Raw genomic sequence first — 18,442 nt, forward strand, 5'->3', positions numbered from 1 at the left:
CAAGTAAATAATACATTTTCATTTAGGGGTGAACTATCTCTTTAAATAATTAAAGAGACAGTGGCCTGCATTTGGAGTAATTTATTAGAGATGCACAGACATAACAGTATTTTTTGCATTTGTGCATTGCTTTTAATGTGTTTAATGTATTTAATATCAGTGTGACGTTCAGGCTATAGATTTAAATCTAACATAAATCTGAGCCATTTACAGTAAAGTTGGCCATTTTTCTGTGTTTGCCATGTTTGTTACCCACAACACTGGCGTTTGCGCAACCTGCTGTGGGACTGGATGACCTAAAGAACAGAGACTGATCATTCTGGTACGATGTCCAAGGTGGGTAGCCCGACTCAATCCACTGCTGGAAAGGAGGACTGTACCAGACAGATGGTGGCACAACTGAAAGGCACATATCATAGGGTCTGTAGTGTGGCTAAGACAAAGAAAATGAAAAGACTGGTTACTTATCTTGCAATACCTTTGAAGATATTGTTGGACAAGGCAAGGGATCTCAAGAACAAATAATACCCCACAAAAGAAAGTACTCTGTTATCCTTACTTTAAGACGTTAAGTTCAGAAAAGCCTGTGTTATGAGTTTTTAAATGGGTTACCGTATCACTCCAGCTGGGTGTTGTATTATGGTTCTCCAAACCGGGACTGTTATTTACTTTCAAAGCCATATTGTCCATGAAGACAGCGCACTTGCTTTATAGAAATCATACAGAGAAAATAAGAAAAAATATATTGAATCAACAAATAACACAACATTTGATGAAATATAATTAACTTTCAAAACAAACATTAGGGTAAGACATAGTTCTTTGATGCACAAGAGATTTACAGAGGTATTTGAGTTTGACAATATACTAAAATCTGACATCTTGCTGAAATCTGAAATCTAACTTAATTATAGTTTTTTTGATTTCTGGTTTGTCTTCCGGAAGTCGTATTTGTCGACCGCATACGTCATAGAGGATTATTATTATTATTATTACAGAAAATGTAAGAATGAAACTACGATTGTATGTCTTATGTTTTTAACTGAATGGCGTATGCGGTCAATAAATACGACTTCCGAAAGACGCACCGAAATCCTGGCCAGGACGCGTCCGGGAAGAATGGCACGTATGGTCACCCTAGTTTAGTGTGTTGTGATTCGATAGCAGCTTAGCTTGCCGTTAGCTTAGCTGGCGACTGACGTATTCCTGTGGGCGGAGTTTAGTCAAAAAACTGTTCTACTGACTGTAGTCCAAACCGGCCGTTCCCTGTAGGCTTTGAAAGGCGAATTCTGTTAAAGAAAATATATCGCCTGGCAGGGTTTAAAAAATTGGATCAGAATGAACGTGACCTTTAACATCTAGCACAGCACTTACCACACTGTTAAAAATATAATAATAATTCGTTACATTTATATAGCGCTTCTTCTGCATGGTTTCAAAACTTTCAATATGTTATCCATAAACATGATTTGTGCGTCCAATCAGATCAGTTCTTATTAACAGTCAAAATGAAAACTACAACTCCCATCATTCCACACTTTTTCACGACAGCATCATCAAGCTGCAGCCGTTGCTGTTGTTTAGCATATTACATATTGTGCCTTTAACCCGAAGGTTGCTATCTTAAAAGTTTAATTTAAAAAGTGGGGATAGCAACAGCAAAAATGTAGAAAAGCGTCATGTGACTTATGACATGACAGTGTAATATTTATTGTAATCTGACACACCTGTTTGCTATCACTCCACTGTTCATGCCTGCATATCTCATGTCATGTTCCTGATAACTGCCACCTATAATTATTACAGTAGAAACATTCAGTGGTTAAGAAACAAGATAACAAGTTTGCCTTCAAATTAAAGCTGATCGTTATAAGTTACCCACCAAATGTACACTGTAACTTGATTGGCTGCCCATAAATCCAGATGCCATTCAGGAGTTCAACAGCATAGGGAACCGCTTCAGCATGCTTGTAGTAAACCAATGCATAGGGCTTCTGGTGTCCATTTCTGAATATGTGCACCTTTTCTACTGGCCCAGCCTGATGGGGAAAATCAAATATTCAACATTTTATAATAACACAGAAAAATTGAAAACAAATGAAATGATTAATTTATTCCACAAAAGTGACTTAAGGGACAGTAAGTAGGATTTTAAGTGTTTTATTAATCAAAATCAATGTTTTTATTCACAAATATGTCCTCGTTGGTGTCAAATGACCTCTGCCAGTGATCTGACTTTTCTTTGTAAGCTTAGATTTTCTCCTCTTTACTTACATTGAACGAGTAAGTCCAAAGAGGCATCCATATCGTTCTGTCGTATTGATAAACTATAATAGCAGAGAGGGACAAAAAGCACTAGCATATACCAACGCGTTTCCACAACGCGTTTTTATTCAGAACACGTGAACCAGTAGCAAGGAGATCAGTGATTACATAACGGCTACCGTAGTTGCAACACGCATTTGGAAAGGCGAGGCGCTAGAGGGCACTGTTCGTTTGAATGCAAAATATAATTTCACCAATAGATGGGGGTAAATCCTATTTATTGTCCCTTTAAGCTTTAATAAAAAATACATATTCGAAAGACCATTTTTGTGAACTGAATTGAATTGCATGGATAAATTGTTTACCATAAAACTTGTAATGTGCACTAAAGAGTAATATTTTCAGGAAAAGGTACAAAAGCTGTCACCAGGACAGGCAAAAAGGTCCTTAGTTTGGACCATTTAGGTACAGATATCACATATGGTACCAATATGCACTCTTCAGTTACCAAGGTGTGCTTTGTTTTGTGTTAAGGGGAATGCCCCAGTGACAGCTTTTGTCCCTTTATTCTGAGATTGTAGGGTCTGTTTTGATTTTATGTGGACTTTATTATTATTTCTAACACATTATTTCTATAGTTCATCCAAAAATGAAAATTATTCTTCATTTTACTCACCCTAAAGCCATCATAGATGTATATGACTTTCTTTCAGCCAAACACAGTCAGAGTTATATTAAATAATATCATGGCTCTTTTCAGCTTTATGATGGCACTGGATGGTGCCCCATTTTTAAAGTAAAAAAAATCCATCAAAAACTAATCCATACATTTATTAAATGTCTTCTGAGATAAAGCGATGGATCAAACGTTATAAACTATGGCCATATGGGTATCGCTTCATCTTATAAGACATTTTAATAACTGTATGGATTTGTTTGTATTATTATATAAATATTTGTATTTGTATGAATATATATGGATATTAGGCCTATTTAATATATACATCTGACTGTGGTTGGCTGAAAGAAGAAAGTCACACACATTTAGGATGGTTTGGGGGTGAGTGGGCTGATTTTCATTTGAACCCAAACATCTTTTTGTTCAAAATATTAAAGAGTATCGATGTAAGGGTGTGAAGGAAAAAAGAAAAAAAGGAATACAGAGAAAATTTAAAATCTAGGATTTTTATTACAAATTTTTCACAGATAAAAAATTGAATAAAAACAATTTAAGTGACTTTTGACAAGAGCGTGGAGTCGAAGTGAAGAATGACGTCATAAATCATAAATCCGGCAAAGTAAGAGGCTGTCAGGTTTGAATGTTTATATCTACTAAAAGTGAATTTGTTACATGTTTTGGAACACACAAGTTGATAAATATCTTCAAGGCTAAAATGTTCATACTAAAAGCCAAAAATCTTCATTTAGATTTTATGGTTGATTTGATTTGTTTCATACATGTCATCAATATATAGCCTATGTTCAAAACAAAATATATAATATTTAGTGAAAAAAACACTAATATTTAGTTATTAGTGATGACAGCAGGACTTTGAACAGTTTGATGACTGAGATGAGATGAGATTGAGCTCACCTGCAGAAATAACTCATACAGGATTTCCTCCGTCACACAGCTGTGTATGTTTCCCACAAAGATGCTCCTCTCCACCTCGCTCATTTTTACATCGCGGATTTACAGGATTTTAGTTTAAATTTTATTATTATTATTGGCTGATGTTCGCTTTTCAATCCCTCTTTTTGAAAAGATGGTTTAGCATGTATGTCGTGATTAGTTTATATCAAATTGCGACAGTGCAGTGACGCACTGATCCAACAGATGGCGCCAGAGTGAAGCTCTTAAATGATCACACTTGGCGTAGGTCACAACCGGTTAGCAACGTAAGGTCAGGTGTTCGATTCCCAAGACGCAAACACACAGATACATTTATAACTTAAATGCACTCTTAAGTCATTTTGGTTAAAGCTGTCTGTCAAATGTCTAAATGTATTTGAAAGCATGGTATTTGTATAAATGTAATTGTAGCAGGACACTTTAGTTACCACTGTACAAATTGCAGCTGACAAAACACACACACATATATAAAATATTTCTTTAAAGAAACAGACAAGCATTTTATATTATTCATATATAAAATATTTCTTTAAAGAAACAGACAAGCATTTTATATGATTCATTTCAAGTACTTTCATGCATTTTTTTGTGTTATGCTATTTAACACACCATGTGTCATTTAAACACATTTTGTGTTGATTTTGTGTTAAAACAAACTGTGTTGTTCCAATAATAACAGAGATGTGTGTATTCTCACATTTATATCTCACACATTTATTGTGTTGTCCCTAAACTAACATTGATTGTGTTGTTTTTTTCACACATGTTTAAGAAAGTGTGTGTGGGTCTCCTATTGTGAATTGCTCATCTGCTTGCTTGACTGTCTTGCTTTTCTTCACAACAGGTATTGAAGTCTGTATCCGGTTTCAGGAATGTGCCACCTGTAGGTGAAAGTATGTCGGATTGATGGGTGGAGCTTGTCCTGATAAAGTCAGGGAGGAGTTGTCCTTCAGTAGTCTATGTTATTTCCTGGTGTCTTTAAATGAAGTTTGAGCAGCTGAAACCACACTGCCAGATCCACCATGGTAAGATGTGTCCTGTTTTCCTGGAAAGTAGCCTTTCGAGCTTTGGGAACAAAATCTTTACGGTTTGATGCATATATATTACCTATAAAATGCGTTTTATCTGTTGGAATGTTGCATGTATGGCCATTGGGAGGATATGACTGTGTTTGTCTGGCTGTTTACATTATTGTTTTATTAGATTATGTGAATACTGTACGATCAGTTTTGAAGATTTCAGATAAATAAGCTTCATGTTATTGTTCGGCTTGTTCGGAAGGCACATTTGTATACACTCCCTGTGGCAAAAGGGAAAAACCAGTTTGTCCTCTTTTACTGCTGGGAGGTTTGAATATGCCGTAGTCCCCAAAATGTAAATAACCAGACAATGACACCCACACTGCACAATACTGAGTTATATAGAAACTGAAGGTAATGTGTGAGCTGGGGTCATCTGAAGACCTGTGGTTTCGTTATGACTTAAAAATGTCAAAGTTGTTTTTTAGATGACTAAGAAAAACAATAATGGATGCAAATATATAAAGGAAAGAGAAATGAAGAGGAATGCTTTTGAAGGAAGACTTTCTGTCTTTTTTCTCTGTGCTTCTTATTATAGGTCCGTAAGATGATGTTTTTGGGGCTCTTACATGTGATGCTGGTGGCGTTTGACACTTACACAGGTAATGTTGAATCTTATGTATATCAAAATGTCTTGTTGCCTTTTCTGATCTTTTTTCTGTATTTTAGATATGAATGCACTGTAAGTCACTGTAAGGATTAAAAGCGTCTGCCAAATCTATAAATGTAATCTTTTAAAGAAACATGAAGTATTTTTTGTTTAAGTATGTCACATTAAGTATGTCATAAGTGAGTACCACATTGACCATGTGACATTCTTCATATCATAAGGCTGACAAATGATTTTGTGTCCACTATTTATCCCACACAGTGGTTAACCATAACACTGAGTCAAACTTTTAAACCGTAACAGAAGTACAGTAGTGGCCAAAAAGGATGTCCGGAGGAGGGGGTTGTATTTTCATGGTTTCATAAAGAACCTTTGACATCTGAAAAACCTTTCTGTTTCACAAAAGGTTATTTTTAGTGCAAGCAGTTTTTTTTAATATAAAAAGATAAGAAAACCTCTTTTTGGTTTCTCATGCACAGCGTTCCACATTATTATGCACATGCCATTTTTGTTTATTTTTCACATACAGTCAGTAAGTTTCACATTTTATTTTACCCTCAACAGTTATACGACAGTGTGGATGTTGTTATATTTAAATGAAATAAAAATGTCAAAAGATACCTTACAGTTTTTCTCAGTTGCTTTGGTGCATTTCTCACATCACTATTTATATGCACAACAGTTCTCAAAACAAATAGTACAAACTACAAAACCTAGTTAATAACCTGCTAAATGGATAAGTCATTCCTCAAAAGTATTTATGTGTCGGTGTCATCAAGATGAAAAGTCTGGACACCATTGTTTATGAACAAGATAGTCAAATGGCTTTGTCATGTTTTCATTATGACAGTTAACTCTATAAATGTTTTTCAATGCAAAAGTACGATCTTGGTGACACTACCTGAAAATGCTCAAGACAGCACTATATACTGTTTGCACAGCTATTTGAAAAATACAGTAAAGTTACAGATTACTGTATTTAGTGTGGTAACTGAGTACAAGACACTGAATATGTATGTTTCACATTTTACTGTATATGCTCTATGCAATTCTAATTTGTTCACAGCATTGTAAATACACCCTTATTTACAGTTTTTTTACAGACACTAGGACACATTTCTCAATACTTAGGTCACTTTTGCAAAACTCTTCACACAGTTCTTCTAACAAACTTTCAGCTTGACAAAGCAGTTCATTTCACATTCAACTACCAAAACACTTTATTCAGGTCTCAAATCAACTCTAGCAAAGGTTGACAGACGACAAACACACTTTATCACCCACAAAACAATGACCTAAAAAACACTAACAACATGTAGCATTATACAAGGACACATCTCTGTTTATAATTCACTGCAATATATGTTACTGGAATGAATCAGACATGATGCAGAATTTGTTAATATTTTAAGAAGTTTATTTTTTTCCACTGCATAATTCCAAAATGCAAGAATTTGTATACACACCATCCACTGATACAGATAGATACGATAGTAATTCTAATCTTCTCGGCTCTGGACAGCTGTGGCTTGTCCAATTGTTTTTATAGCATTTAATTTTAAGATTTAAAATATATTTCATTAAATATAACTGTTGAAATGTAGCAAATTGCGGTCTTATTCAGTTTTGTATTATGTTATTGTTTTGAACGTAAGTTTAGCAGTTTTGAAAACAGTATGTAAGCATGTGCAAATTGGCTTGTATGTATAAAGAGTTTTGGCAGTTGTTGTGTCTGAGTGAGAAAAGAATTCATGAAATTTGAGAGATGTAGTCATTGAATGCATTTTGTGCCAAAGCAATGATAATTGATCCTCAGTTTAGCCCACGTAGACTTCTGTTGTGCTCACTGTGTGAAGAGTTTTTGAAAAGTGACCTAAGTATTGAGAAATGTGTCCTAGCGTCTGTAAAAAACTGTAAAACAAACATAAACTCCCTTTGGGTAGAGCTGTGCACAACTGTAAACAATATTGCAGTACATATTAAAACTGAACATCAACAACATCCAGACATTCCTCTCTGTCTGGCCACATAATTTCAGAAATTGTTCAGTTTCCTTTATATGGAATGACTATTCAGCATTCACAAGTATGGTTAATTTTGACTGACATGCCATAAGCAAATTATAATGTTATAAAACAGCAGAGAATTGTATAAAAGCTATTGAGGCATGTCCAAAAGCATCTGCAATTTGTTCGAAGGATTGAGAAACTGCTACTATGATGTGCACGAATGACTAAATGTTGTGGAGGTTGAACTTACTGTTGTGCAAATGTAAATAGTGATGTGAGAAACGCAGCAAAACTGTAATACCTTGAAAAATATGCAAAATATGCTGTTCCAAATTATTAAGCAATTTGAGTGTGAAAAAATATCTTTCTAAAGACATAAAAAGTGTGCATTATCTTAAAAAAGCAATGATTTCCTGTAACAATTTATATTTGGACATAAACAGAAATCATTGAACTATTATAAGATTCATGAGTGATTCATAGTACAGAAAGATTTGACTATATAAAAATATTTTTAGGTAAATATTAGGAAAAGGCAGCAATAAAAAGCCACAGTTAAAAAGCAAACATGTATTTAAACCTGCTGGTGTCTCTGGAATCACAAGAATCCCTCTGGATCCTTTAGTGCATAAAGCTGTATTTTTACCCCTCCACCAAACCAAAACTTGCAAAAATAAAGCATTTGCTGTGAGCTCAGAATACAAGAAGACTATTTTCACACAGTTTTATTCATTGACATGCCATAATACACTGAATAGTATAGATAAATGTCATTCTGGATTGTTGGTGAATAGCCACTATATTCAAATAAGATCGTAACATAGGGAGAGGTGCCAGAGTAATGATTTAGACTGGAATATTGGGAAGTTACTATTTTAATTCATATGGGCATAAAATAAGAAAGAAATCAAGGTGTGACCTCCATCATCCTCTGATTCTCTTTAGTCCTATTAAGAGACTGTGGTGCATCATTATATGAAAGATCTGTGAAATAGGCAGCACTATAATTTGAAACATCAAACTTATGCAATACTAGCGTCTTCAAGTGAAATAAAGACAAAACCTATACTTGCACTTACAAGTTTAATGAATGGGAGAGTTAAAGTCATCTCAAATATATGCTCATATATTGTAACTTGTGTAAATACGTTACACATTTGACAGATGCACATTTGACAGATACCTGATTATAATCCATTATATCATTATAAATTTGGTTAAAGTGCATTCGGCATAATAATTTGAAACCATATTTTTCAAAGTATTAAAGGGGACAGAGAATGAAAAACCATTTTTACCTTGTCTTTGTTGAATAATGGTAGTTTACCCGCATTCACAAACATACAAAAAGTGTTACACATGCTAAACATCTCAGTCTCATAGAAATTCCTCTTTTAGAAATGTCAGCCAGAAAACGGCCCAATCTAAAAAACTGATGCTTATGACATCACAGGCATCTAACTGCCCCTCCACTTTAAAATAATTGGCTACATTTTTTGAGTGGCAGCAAAGTCAGCAAATCAGTAATGAGATTGCAACTTAAGCCAGTAGGGGGAGCCAAATAGGTGCAAAACCACTTGTTTAAAATCCCCCACCCTAATAGAGCTATCTGAGAGAGGTTTTTAGGAAGCTTCTAAGGCATTACAGACCCAAACAAAAAGATTTTTGTCTACATGTCACATCACAGAACAAGGATAAATACTCTGTTCAATCATTCTATGTCACCTTTAAGATATCTTTCATTTAAATAGAATAACATCCACACTGTCATGTAACTGCTGAGGGTAAAATAAAATTTGTAAACTGACTGTATTGAAAAAATAAACAAAAATGGCATGTGCATAATAATTTGGAATGCGGTGTAGAAGCATTCAGTCGAAGATTTTAAGTAGCTTTCCATGGCATTGCTGTTAAGAACCTATACATTTTATAAAACAATACATTTTACTCAAGGACTAGCTAGAAACCAGCCTTAAAACATTTTTAAAGGTCACATAACACACAGGGCCCTATTTTAACGATCTAAACGTATTGTCTAAAGCGCACAGCGCAACGTCTAAATGGGCGTGTCCGAATCCACTTTTCCTAATTTAACGACGGGAAAATGGTTTGTGCACCGAGCGCATGGTAGAAAAGGGTTGGTCTTATTTTTTAATGAGTAATGGGAGTATTTTGGGCGTAACGTGCAATAAACCAATGAGAGTCTCAGCTCTCATCACCTTTAAAAGCCAGTTGCGCTGGCGCTATGTCTAATCCCTATTTAGATGACGGACTTTCTAAACTGAAAAACTAAGCAGAGGAAGAAGATCCCCAGTTTAAGATTAATGTTAAATAATTGTGTTGTTTTTCACTTGTATTGAAATTGTTTTTTTTTTTATTAAAACCTTTAAAACCCGTTTTCTTTTAGTCATAGAAGTAAAAAAGCAGACTTGTAATTGCTTTAAATGTATGGCTATCCAATATCATCAAAAAATAATTTACAAGTTTGTAAGAAAAGGTTTGTACTCCAAAAATACTTTATTTGTAACAAACAAAAGATAAAGAATTGAAAGAATTTAAGCGTTAAACGTGAAAATGATAATTGCGCAGGGTGGAAACTAGCAAAATACACTTGTGTCGCGCATTGCGCCGGGTGTAAAATAGAGCCCACAGTGTTTCTGCTAATCTTCTGTTAACCTCCTTGTAGTGAAGAGTCTGAAGAGTCTTTAATTTGATCAGATTTATAAAAGACAGATTAGCTGTACCTGGAGGCGTACCGCGGCTGGATCGAGTCCCGAACAAGCAACACACAAAACATTATCCCACTATCTGTGGACAACTTCCCAGTGTTCAAGTCACCACCCCATTTTAATGAAATCCAGCATTAAACAAACCCACACGCATAAACAAACACATAAATAAACAAAACCTCCGCCTTGTTTCCATAATGTTGGGTTCTTTGGGAAGCTGAACAAGCTTGAATTTCTCTCACAAACAACAACACACTTCTCTGGTAACGCTGATTTCGTGTTAGCTCTTGGTTGGTGTGTGTGTACGCTATTATGGGTGAAGTGCCCATATAAGGACTTCCACTGTACTTCCTGCTCTGAAACTGCCCATAAGATAAATAAAGCAAGATTGTTACGTATGAATCTTTCATTTACGAAAATTTCCGAAACTTGTACGAACCCCTGGTAAAGTGCATATTAAGGCAAAGAAATACTTCATGTCATACGTCCAACTGCTTTTTTGACACTTTGCCTATGTTTAGCATGAGCAATCCAACTCTTTAACAGTGTTAATAAGTCAGAATGCATGAAATAGCTTACCTTTTTTCTTACAGCTGAGGAATGTTTGCAGATGACAGACCTTGATCTTAAAGACTCCATTGCCGGAACGGCTGTGGATGTCCGATTGCTGCTTTACACGCGGGCCAATGTCACCTGCGGTCAGCTGCTCTCTCACGAAAACCCTTTCAACAATCCTCACTTTGACCCCATCCGCCCCACCACCTTCCTCATACACGGGTACCGGCCCACCGGCTCGCCCCCGGTCTGGCTGTACAAGTTTGTGGAGTTTATTCTGATGCGCAGTGATGTGAACGCCATCGTGGTGGATTGGAACCGCGGTGCAACCAACGTCAACTATCTGAGAGTGGTGAGAAACACACGTGTGGTGGCAAAGCAGCTTACAGACCTCATCAATAAAATGAAGGTAATGCTATGATTTTGTTTTGGTGGGATTTTGTATTTTTTTGGATTGGGATCATTATAGTATGTTCAGAATGAGCTGGTCACCATCATGGGATGCTTGTCTCTACAGTGTCAGAAAAAAATGGTCCCTAGCTGTCACTGGGATGGTTTCACCTAAAGAGTTTATATTAGTATCTCAAAGATACATACTAGTAACAAATGTATACATATCTGTCCCTACAGTTGTTGTCACTACACTGTAAAAAGTGAAAGTTGGATAAACTTAAAAAAAATACTTTTATTGGAAACACCACATTTTCTCACTTTAAAGGAGTAGTTCACCCAAAAATGGCCCCCATTGACTTGACCATAGTAATTGTTTTCCTACTATTAACAATCAATAGACCCCAATTTTAGGGTGGACTACTCCTTTAAGCTAAAATGAGAAAATTGAAAGTGTGAAAATAGGTTCATAAAACTTCATTTTTTAAGGTGATGTGTGTACATTTCAGTGGCACCTAGTGGTGAGATTGCGAATTGCAACCAACAGCTCACCCCTCAATTTCAAAACATATGGTAGCCGCCACAGGACAAACATGGCGCCATCTGAGACAGTGTAGGGATGAAACGCGCTCTATTGAACAGTTTGTCTATTTAGGGCTACTGTAGAAACATGACGTAAAAAATTTTTTTAAGTAGATCCACTTTTTACGGTGTTAAGCCCCGAGTATAGTCGCTTTTTTTAAGTGTACACGAATGTATGCGCACGGTCGAACACACAGCCTTGCAAAGTATAGTTTATTTGACTCATACGTGTACACAGACATTCGACGCATACGCATTGTGACAAAATGCAGTGCAACTTCTGGGCTACATACTACATTCTCCTGTAAGAGCACGTGTGCACTCTTCTGATGACCAAAATTGTTACATGCACTGTATGCGAACCCTTGCGTACTTGTGAAAAGTGAACTATACTTTGGCCTTAAAGGTGGGCTGCATGATTTTTAAAATAAAATGTTTTGGAAAAGGGAGTCGGGTCGAGTACCAAAACACACTTGTAGCCAATCAGCAGTAAGGGGTGTGTCTACTAACCGATTTCAGATGTCAACATTGGCTTTCAGAGATCGTGCAGCCCGTCTTAAAATTATTACTTTAGCCGTGTGTCGTGCCAGCGCGGCCTTACGTAATCTCAATGAAAGGTCACGTGTTACATACATGAAATGCACACTTGCAGACCATTTTAAACAATATACTGACACAAAGACATTAATTAGTATCATTTCACATACAACAACATCGGAATGGTCCTCTATCTCCGGATTTGTTAACACTGGAGCGGTAGTTTCGTATACGTTGTGCATGATCTTTCGACGCAATTACGTAATACGCACTTGCGCGTCACATGTCTAATGCAAGACCAGAAGTTGTGGTTAAAAAGTACTTTGTGGGGGGGAAATGACAATCGTTTCACTAGATAAGACCCTTGTGCCTCGTTTGGGATCGTTTAAAGGATTTGTCCATTTTCTTAAAAAAAATCCAGATAATTTACTCACCACCATGTTATCCAAAATGTTGAAGTCTTTCTTTGTTCAGTTGATAAGAAATTGTTTTTTTTTTTTTTTGAGGAAAACATTCCAGGATTTTTCTCATTTTAATTGACTTTAATGGACCCCAACACTTAACACTTAACAGTTTTTTTTTTCAACAAAGTTGTAAAAGTCTCTAAACGATCCCAAACGAGGAATAAGGGTCTTATCTAGCAAAACGATTGTCATTTTTGACAAAAAAAGCACTTAAACCACAATCGTCATCGTGCTAGCGCATCATATGACCAGAGATAGACTAGAAGTTGTGGTTTAAAAGTGCATATTTTTTATTTTTCTTGTCAAAAATGACAATTGTTTCGCTATAGATAAAACCCTTATGCCTCGTTTGGGATCATTTAGAGTCTTTTAAAACTCTGTTTAAAAAAAATTAAGTGTTGAGTTAAGTGTTAATTGTTGGTGTCTATTACAGTCCATTAAAATGAGAAAAATCCTGGAATGTTTTCCCTAAAAAAACATAATTTCTTCTCGACTGAACAAAGAAAGACATCAATATTTTGGATGACATGGTGGTGAGTAAATTATTTAGATTTTTTTTAAGAAAATAGAAAAATCCTTTAAAGCCCTTTGAAGCTGCATTAAAATTGCACTTTTAAACTGCATTGAAACTGTAAAACTGTTAAGGTCCACTAAATGGAGAAAAATCCTGGAATGTTTTTCTCATAAAACTGAACATACTTAGCAAGTGTAAACATGTCAACCCAGGTAGTGGCAGCAATTTGCACTTATTTGTTTTTATATATTTTTAAATTTTCTTCAAATAAGAAGATGCATCTGTAAAAAAACTCTTCATTTTGTGAATGTAGCTTTATTAAAGTTCATTGTTTATTAAGTAGTCCCTGAAGAATGACACAATTAATGTTGTTTCTAATTATGTGATAAAAGCAGTTGCAGATGTTTTACAAAATACATAACAATGTTTGCACCAAAGAAATGTGCAATATTTTTCGTTTTACTACCAAAATATGTTATATCTATTTATTAACTTGCAATTAAAAGTTTCCGTGACATATCGCAAGGTTTGGGCAAAAGTCTCACAATTTACAACCAGAACATGATGCATGATGGGATACGTTTAGCCTTGAATAACACTCCGAAGCGGTAGTGTGGGTTAAGGGATTTGCCAATTTTAAGACATGGGACAGTCTTGCCCACTTCTTACCTTTCCTATCGCATGCACGCGCTTTCGAGTGGCCAAGACCGCAAGTGTGGGTGTTTGGACGCAGTCATTGTCCCCTATTTATAGGAATAGCAGTGGTCATTCTTGTTACATCAACTATCTTGGGCTATAGACAAAAGCTCATTCACATGCAGAGGGGTGTTTTAATCTATGGATCAAGAAAGTGGAAAACTGCTGTGAAGCAAAAACGTATTAATCTTAGGTAGACATCATGGGAAAAATATACAGTATGACCCCTTTAGGGTATCTGTAGAAATTTGCAATAACCAAGTGCAGTTTGTCTGTTAACAGTTAAAGTGTGCAGACATTTTATAATCATTTGTTTATAATTAACTTACCCACGTGAAGACTTGCATAGGAAAAAAACACAAGGTTCAATCTCAAAGTGTTTTATTGCAGAGCCTATTTATTATGTTGACATAGTAATAATAATAATATGTGGAGGGGTGACAACCTAATAATATCTAAGACCATGAAAAGAAGCAAAGGGAGTTATTTGCATTATTCGTTTCCACCTATCTTTAATGATCTTGCTGTAAATTATTTTTCTGATTCATAACTTGGTGTAAAATGTAAATTTTATGCCACCATTAGATTTGTTGTTTTTGCAATGGTATAGTGATCATAATATAAATATTTCTCAGTCTTTTTATTAAAATACAACCAGAAAATACAGGACATTTATATGTAGTATTAAATATATAATTCTAATCAAATGACTTTAGTCACCTTAAACAAGCTCAAGATGTGCACGTGCCAAGAGACGTCACACTAAATACTGACTGATGCTTGAAGAAGACATTTTAGTTCTGAGCATTTTGTTTTTTTATAATTGCAGTATCTTCTATTTGTATCTCAATAAAAATAGTAAATAATAACTATGGATGGACATTAAAACTTTACTAAAACAACAAAGCTGGTGGTTGTGGCCTAAGACTTTTGAACAATAGTGTATGTGTGTGTCATTGCAGGGAAACGGGACCGTCCTCAGTTCCATACACCTGATTGGTGTTAGTCTGGGAGCCCATATTTCAGGTTTTATTGGGGCCAATTTTAATGGTGAAATTGGCAGGATAACAGGTGGGATATGTCTGCTTTTTTAAACCAGTCTGTCATCAGTTCAGTAATTGGTTATGAGACTGTAAACTAAAAACATGTGCATGTTATCAGCATTGGATCCAGCAGGGCCACAGTTTAATCATAAGCCAATCAGTGATCGTCTCGACCCATCTGATGCCAAGTTTGTGGAGGCTCTACACACAGATATGGATGGTATGTGTCTGTCACATGTTCTTTTATTTGGTTCTTTATGCATCATTCATGCAAAAACAGCAGAGGACTGAATATGACAATACTGTCATTCTCAAAAGATGTTGACTTTTTGATCTACAAAATGTTCATGCTTTGAATTAAAGGTGCACTGTGTAACTTTAAGAAGGATCTCTTGACAGAAATGCAATATAATATAAATAGGGTGGCCATTCGTGCCAGTTCCGCCGGACACGTCCCGAACATGTTTTCGGGTTCGTTCTCCCGAAGTCGTGTTGGTCGACCGCATACGTCATCAAGGTTTAATATTTCGGGTTTAATTTCAGCAAAGCAACCGTTACATTTCAAGGTAAGAATGAAACTACAATGATTGTATGTCTTAAAAGAAATAAATCTTAATTTTCTAATGTATTTTAACTGAAATGTGAGAACCTGGATGACGTATGCGGTCGAGCAACGCGACTTCCGGAGAACGAACCCGGAAACATGTTCGGGACGTGTCCGGGGAAACTGGCACCCTAAATATAAATAACTATTGCAAGGAAATGTTTGTCCTCATATTCTGAGAATGACTTTAAAGAAAATGTGCATGCATTTTTTTTAAGGGTCAATCATAATAATAATTTATTGTCTTTACCATCTTGCAGCATTAGGTTACAGGAATCTGCTGGGTCACATTGATTACTATGCAAATGGTGGAGCGGATCAGCCAGGATGTCCCAAAACCATCTTTTCAGGTCCGCTTATAGCATTATAGTATTGAACAGTATGACCCACATACTGTGCATTAAATGTCCATTTAGATTAAGAAACATGGCCTTTGTAGGTAATGTTGTAAAAATAAAACTGCATCACTGCATAGAATAATATACTATTTCCTATCCAATTGTTTTATAGGATCAGGATATTTCAAGTGTGACCACCAAAGGTCAGTGTTTCTTTATATGAGCTCTATAAATGGTTCCTGTCCCATCATTGCCTACCCTTGTGACTCCTACACAGACTTCCTGGATGGGAAGTGCATGGATTGTAGGAAGTTTGGCTTTGACGAATGCCCTGTTTTTGGTGAGCTTCAACTTTCTTACTACATGTATTCATGCAATCAATTTGCATGTGTATAATTTGATTCATTTTCATCTCTGAAACTTTAATATTTTATTATTGTCCAGGTTTTGATTCTATCAACTGGAAAGAGTTCCTGGTGAAGTATAACCAAACACGGACATATTTCCAAACAAATGCCGCCTCTCCGTATTGCAGTGAGTATCTCTTCGATTACATTTAGCATTACTAAGCATTACTCCAAGAATATGTACAGTATAACAATTTAATTTATCTGTTTACTTACATTTTTGCTCCTTTTTTTTGAAAACCATTACAATTTTTGTTACTTTTTAAAGCCTTTTGTGATTAATTCCTGTGTAAAGAACATGACATGAAAAAAAATGAATTTAAAGGAGACATTTCACAAGACTTTTTTAATAAGTCAAATAAATCTTTGGTGTATGTATGTGAAGTTCTTACTCAAAATATCATATAGATCATTATTATAGCATGATAAAATTGCCACTATAGGTGTGGGCAAAAATATGCTGGTTTTGGGTGTGCCGTGGTTAGATTAAGGGTTGGTATTATCCCCTTATGACATCACAAGGAGAGCAAAATTTCAATGACCTATTTTTTTCACATGCTTAGCACAAGTTACTGGGTTGATCTTTTTCACATTTTCTAGAAGCACTGGTGACCTAATTATAGGACTTAAACATGGAAAAAATTTAGACTTTCATGACATGTCCCTTTTAACAAATTACTAGTGATAAAAAAAATTAAAGTACAAATGTTCATAAAATGCATTAATAATAATTGTAGACTTGTGTGTTCCTTATTTGTTAAAAGTAGTTATAAAAAGCTTTTACTTTTTTTATACAAGACATAATCTAGATTTTGAGAGCTCGAGTATGTTTTATGAAACTGTATCTCATTTAATCTTTGACTCCAACAGGGTTCGGTTACAAGGTTGATATTGTGATATGGAACCAGAAAACACATTGGGGTTATTTAACAATTAAATTACAAGATGGAAATGAAGAATCACAAGTTGAACTCAAGCAGTAAGTCTGTGAGATCTCTCTTCCACTCTCATATCTGACATTATTTATACCGATGACGATAATTGTTAAACAATGCAAATGTTTGTCATCTCTATTCTAGTAAGGCCTTTATGTTTGAAACATTTGTGGAGACCAGTCTTCATGCTCAGTTTGATCGAGAGATCCAGTCTGTTAAACAGATCACTGTGAAGTATCGTACAGCGAAAGCACTCTGTCCAAAAAACAAACTTCGGATACTTCGCATACGTCTCACTCCTCTACAGAGCAAGCTTAGGTCAGTTTTTCCTTTATTTAGGACGGCCTACAGTGTGATGCATGTTAAAGTTAATTTAAATTAAGTTATTGCTGTGGATCTAAGATTTTAATTTAATTTGATTTTTAGGAATCGTTATAGTACTCATTTTTATCTCGGGTACTGTTTGCACCTGTTTTGCAGAATATCACAGCTTTGTATGAAATCATTTAATGCACCTTTTATACCCCGCTCTCCGACTCCTGGCATGAGAAAGTTGGCTTTATGGTTTCATTCATCTAACAGAACAGATATTAAAATGGTTGCTTTGCTTTTGCACAGGCCTCTGTGTCGCTACGATCTTCTTCTGGAAGAGAATAAAGATGTGACTTTCAGACCGATTCCTTGTGAAGACTCAAACTTCTGATCCACATACAACAGTGTAGATGTGTGAAGACCATGTATTCGCATGACACACGTGTTTTTTTGATACTTTTATAGTTTTTAACTTAAAAGTGTTCATTTTCTTAGGGTCATGTCTTCAGATTTATACTTTGTATTCATGTTTTGTGTTTTATTTTGTTAATGAAAATACAGAAGAGATGCTTTTTTATGTAATGCAAATAAATATTTTTGTAAATATACATTTTTCTGTTTACTGTGTGATATGAACTTTATATTAATAATATTTATGGATTCACATAGGCTATAAAAGTAAGTGTAAAGGCTGATAATAAATGAGTTCTCAGTTTGTAACACCGCCCTGCCAAATTTGA

At 35.4% G+C, this 18,442-nt stretch overlaps 2 protein-coding genes across 2 annotated transcripts; one reads left to right on the forward strand and one right to left on the reverse strand.

Annotated features, from left to right (window-relative positions):
* Positions 1-66: 66 nt before the first annotated feature.
* rbm11 (RNA binding motif protein 11) lies at positions 67-4,074 on the reverse strand. Its single transcript, XM_055179175.2, has 5 exons — positions 3,860-4,074; positions 1,883-2,039; positions 1,728-1,791; positions 613-706; positions 67-433 (listed from the first exon to the last, which is right to left on the reverse strand). The coding sequence occupies exons 1-5, from the start codon at positions 3,941-3,943 to the stop codon at positions 188-190; spliced, it is 645 nt and encodes a 214-aa protein (XP_055035150.2). The 5' UTR covers positions 3,944-4,074; the 3' UTR covers positions 67-187.
* Positions 4,075-4,742: 668 nt separating this feature from the next.
* Positions 4,743-18,310, forward strand: lipia (lipase, member Ia). Its single transcript, XM_055179173.2, has 11 exons — positions 4,743-4,923; positions 5,516-5,579; positions 10,919-11,289; positions 15,026-15,134; positions 15,225-15,326; positions 15,971-16,060; positions 16,221-16,388; positions 16,493-16,582; positions 17,326-17,434; positions 17,535-17,708; positions 18,009-18,310. Exons 1-11 carry the CDS (start codon positions 4,921-4,923, stop codon positions 18,091-18,093), a joined length of 1,365 nt encoding a protein of 454 aa, XP_055035148.2. The 5' UTR covers positions 4,743-4,920; the 3' UTR covers positions 18,094-18,310.
* Positions 18,311-18,442: the final 132 nt, after the last annotated feature.

The sequence above is a fragment of the Misgurnus anguillicaudatus genome, chromosome 9 (assembly GCF_027580225.2).
Source record: "Misgurnus anguillicaudatus chromosome 9, ASM2758022v2, whole genome shotgun sequence".
Lineage (NCBI taxonomy): Eukaryota > Metazoa > Chordata > Actinopteri > Cypriniformes > Cobitidae > Misgurnus > Misgurnus anguillicaudatus.

What these genes read in the sequence shown, in the direction of transcription:
- rbm11 (XM_055179175.2), bottom strand. Translation starts at nt 3,943, where the DNA reads ATGAGCGAGGTGGAGAGGAGCATCTTTGTGGGAAACATACACAGCTGT. An exon ending in CAAGTTACAGTGTACATTTG is followed by an intron (nt 1,792 to 1,882) that starts GTGGGTAACTTA and finishes TAATAATTATAG; the next exon opens with GTGGCAGTTATCAGGAACAT. An exon ending in AGTGGAGTGATAGCAAACAG is followed by an intron (nt 707 to 1,727) that starts GTGTGTCAGATT and finishes ATTTCTATAAAG; the next exon opens with CAAGTGCGCTGTCTTCATGG.
- lipia (XM_055179173.2), top strand. An exon ending in ACCTCATCAATAAAATGAAG is followed by an intron (nt 11,290 to 15,025) that starts GTAATGCTATGA and finishes GTGTCATTGCAG; the next exon opens with GGAAACGGGACCGTCCTCAG. An exon ending in TGACGAATGCCCTGTTTTTG is followed by an intron (nt 16,389 to 16,492) that starts GTGAGCTTCAAC and finishes ATTATTGTCCAG; the next exon opens with GTTTTGATTCTATCAACTGG.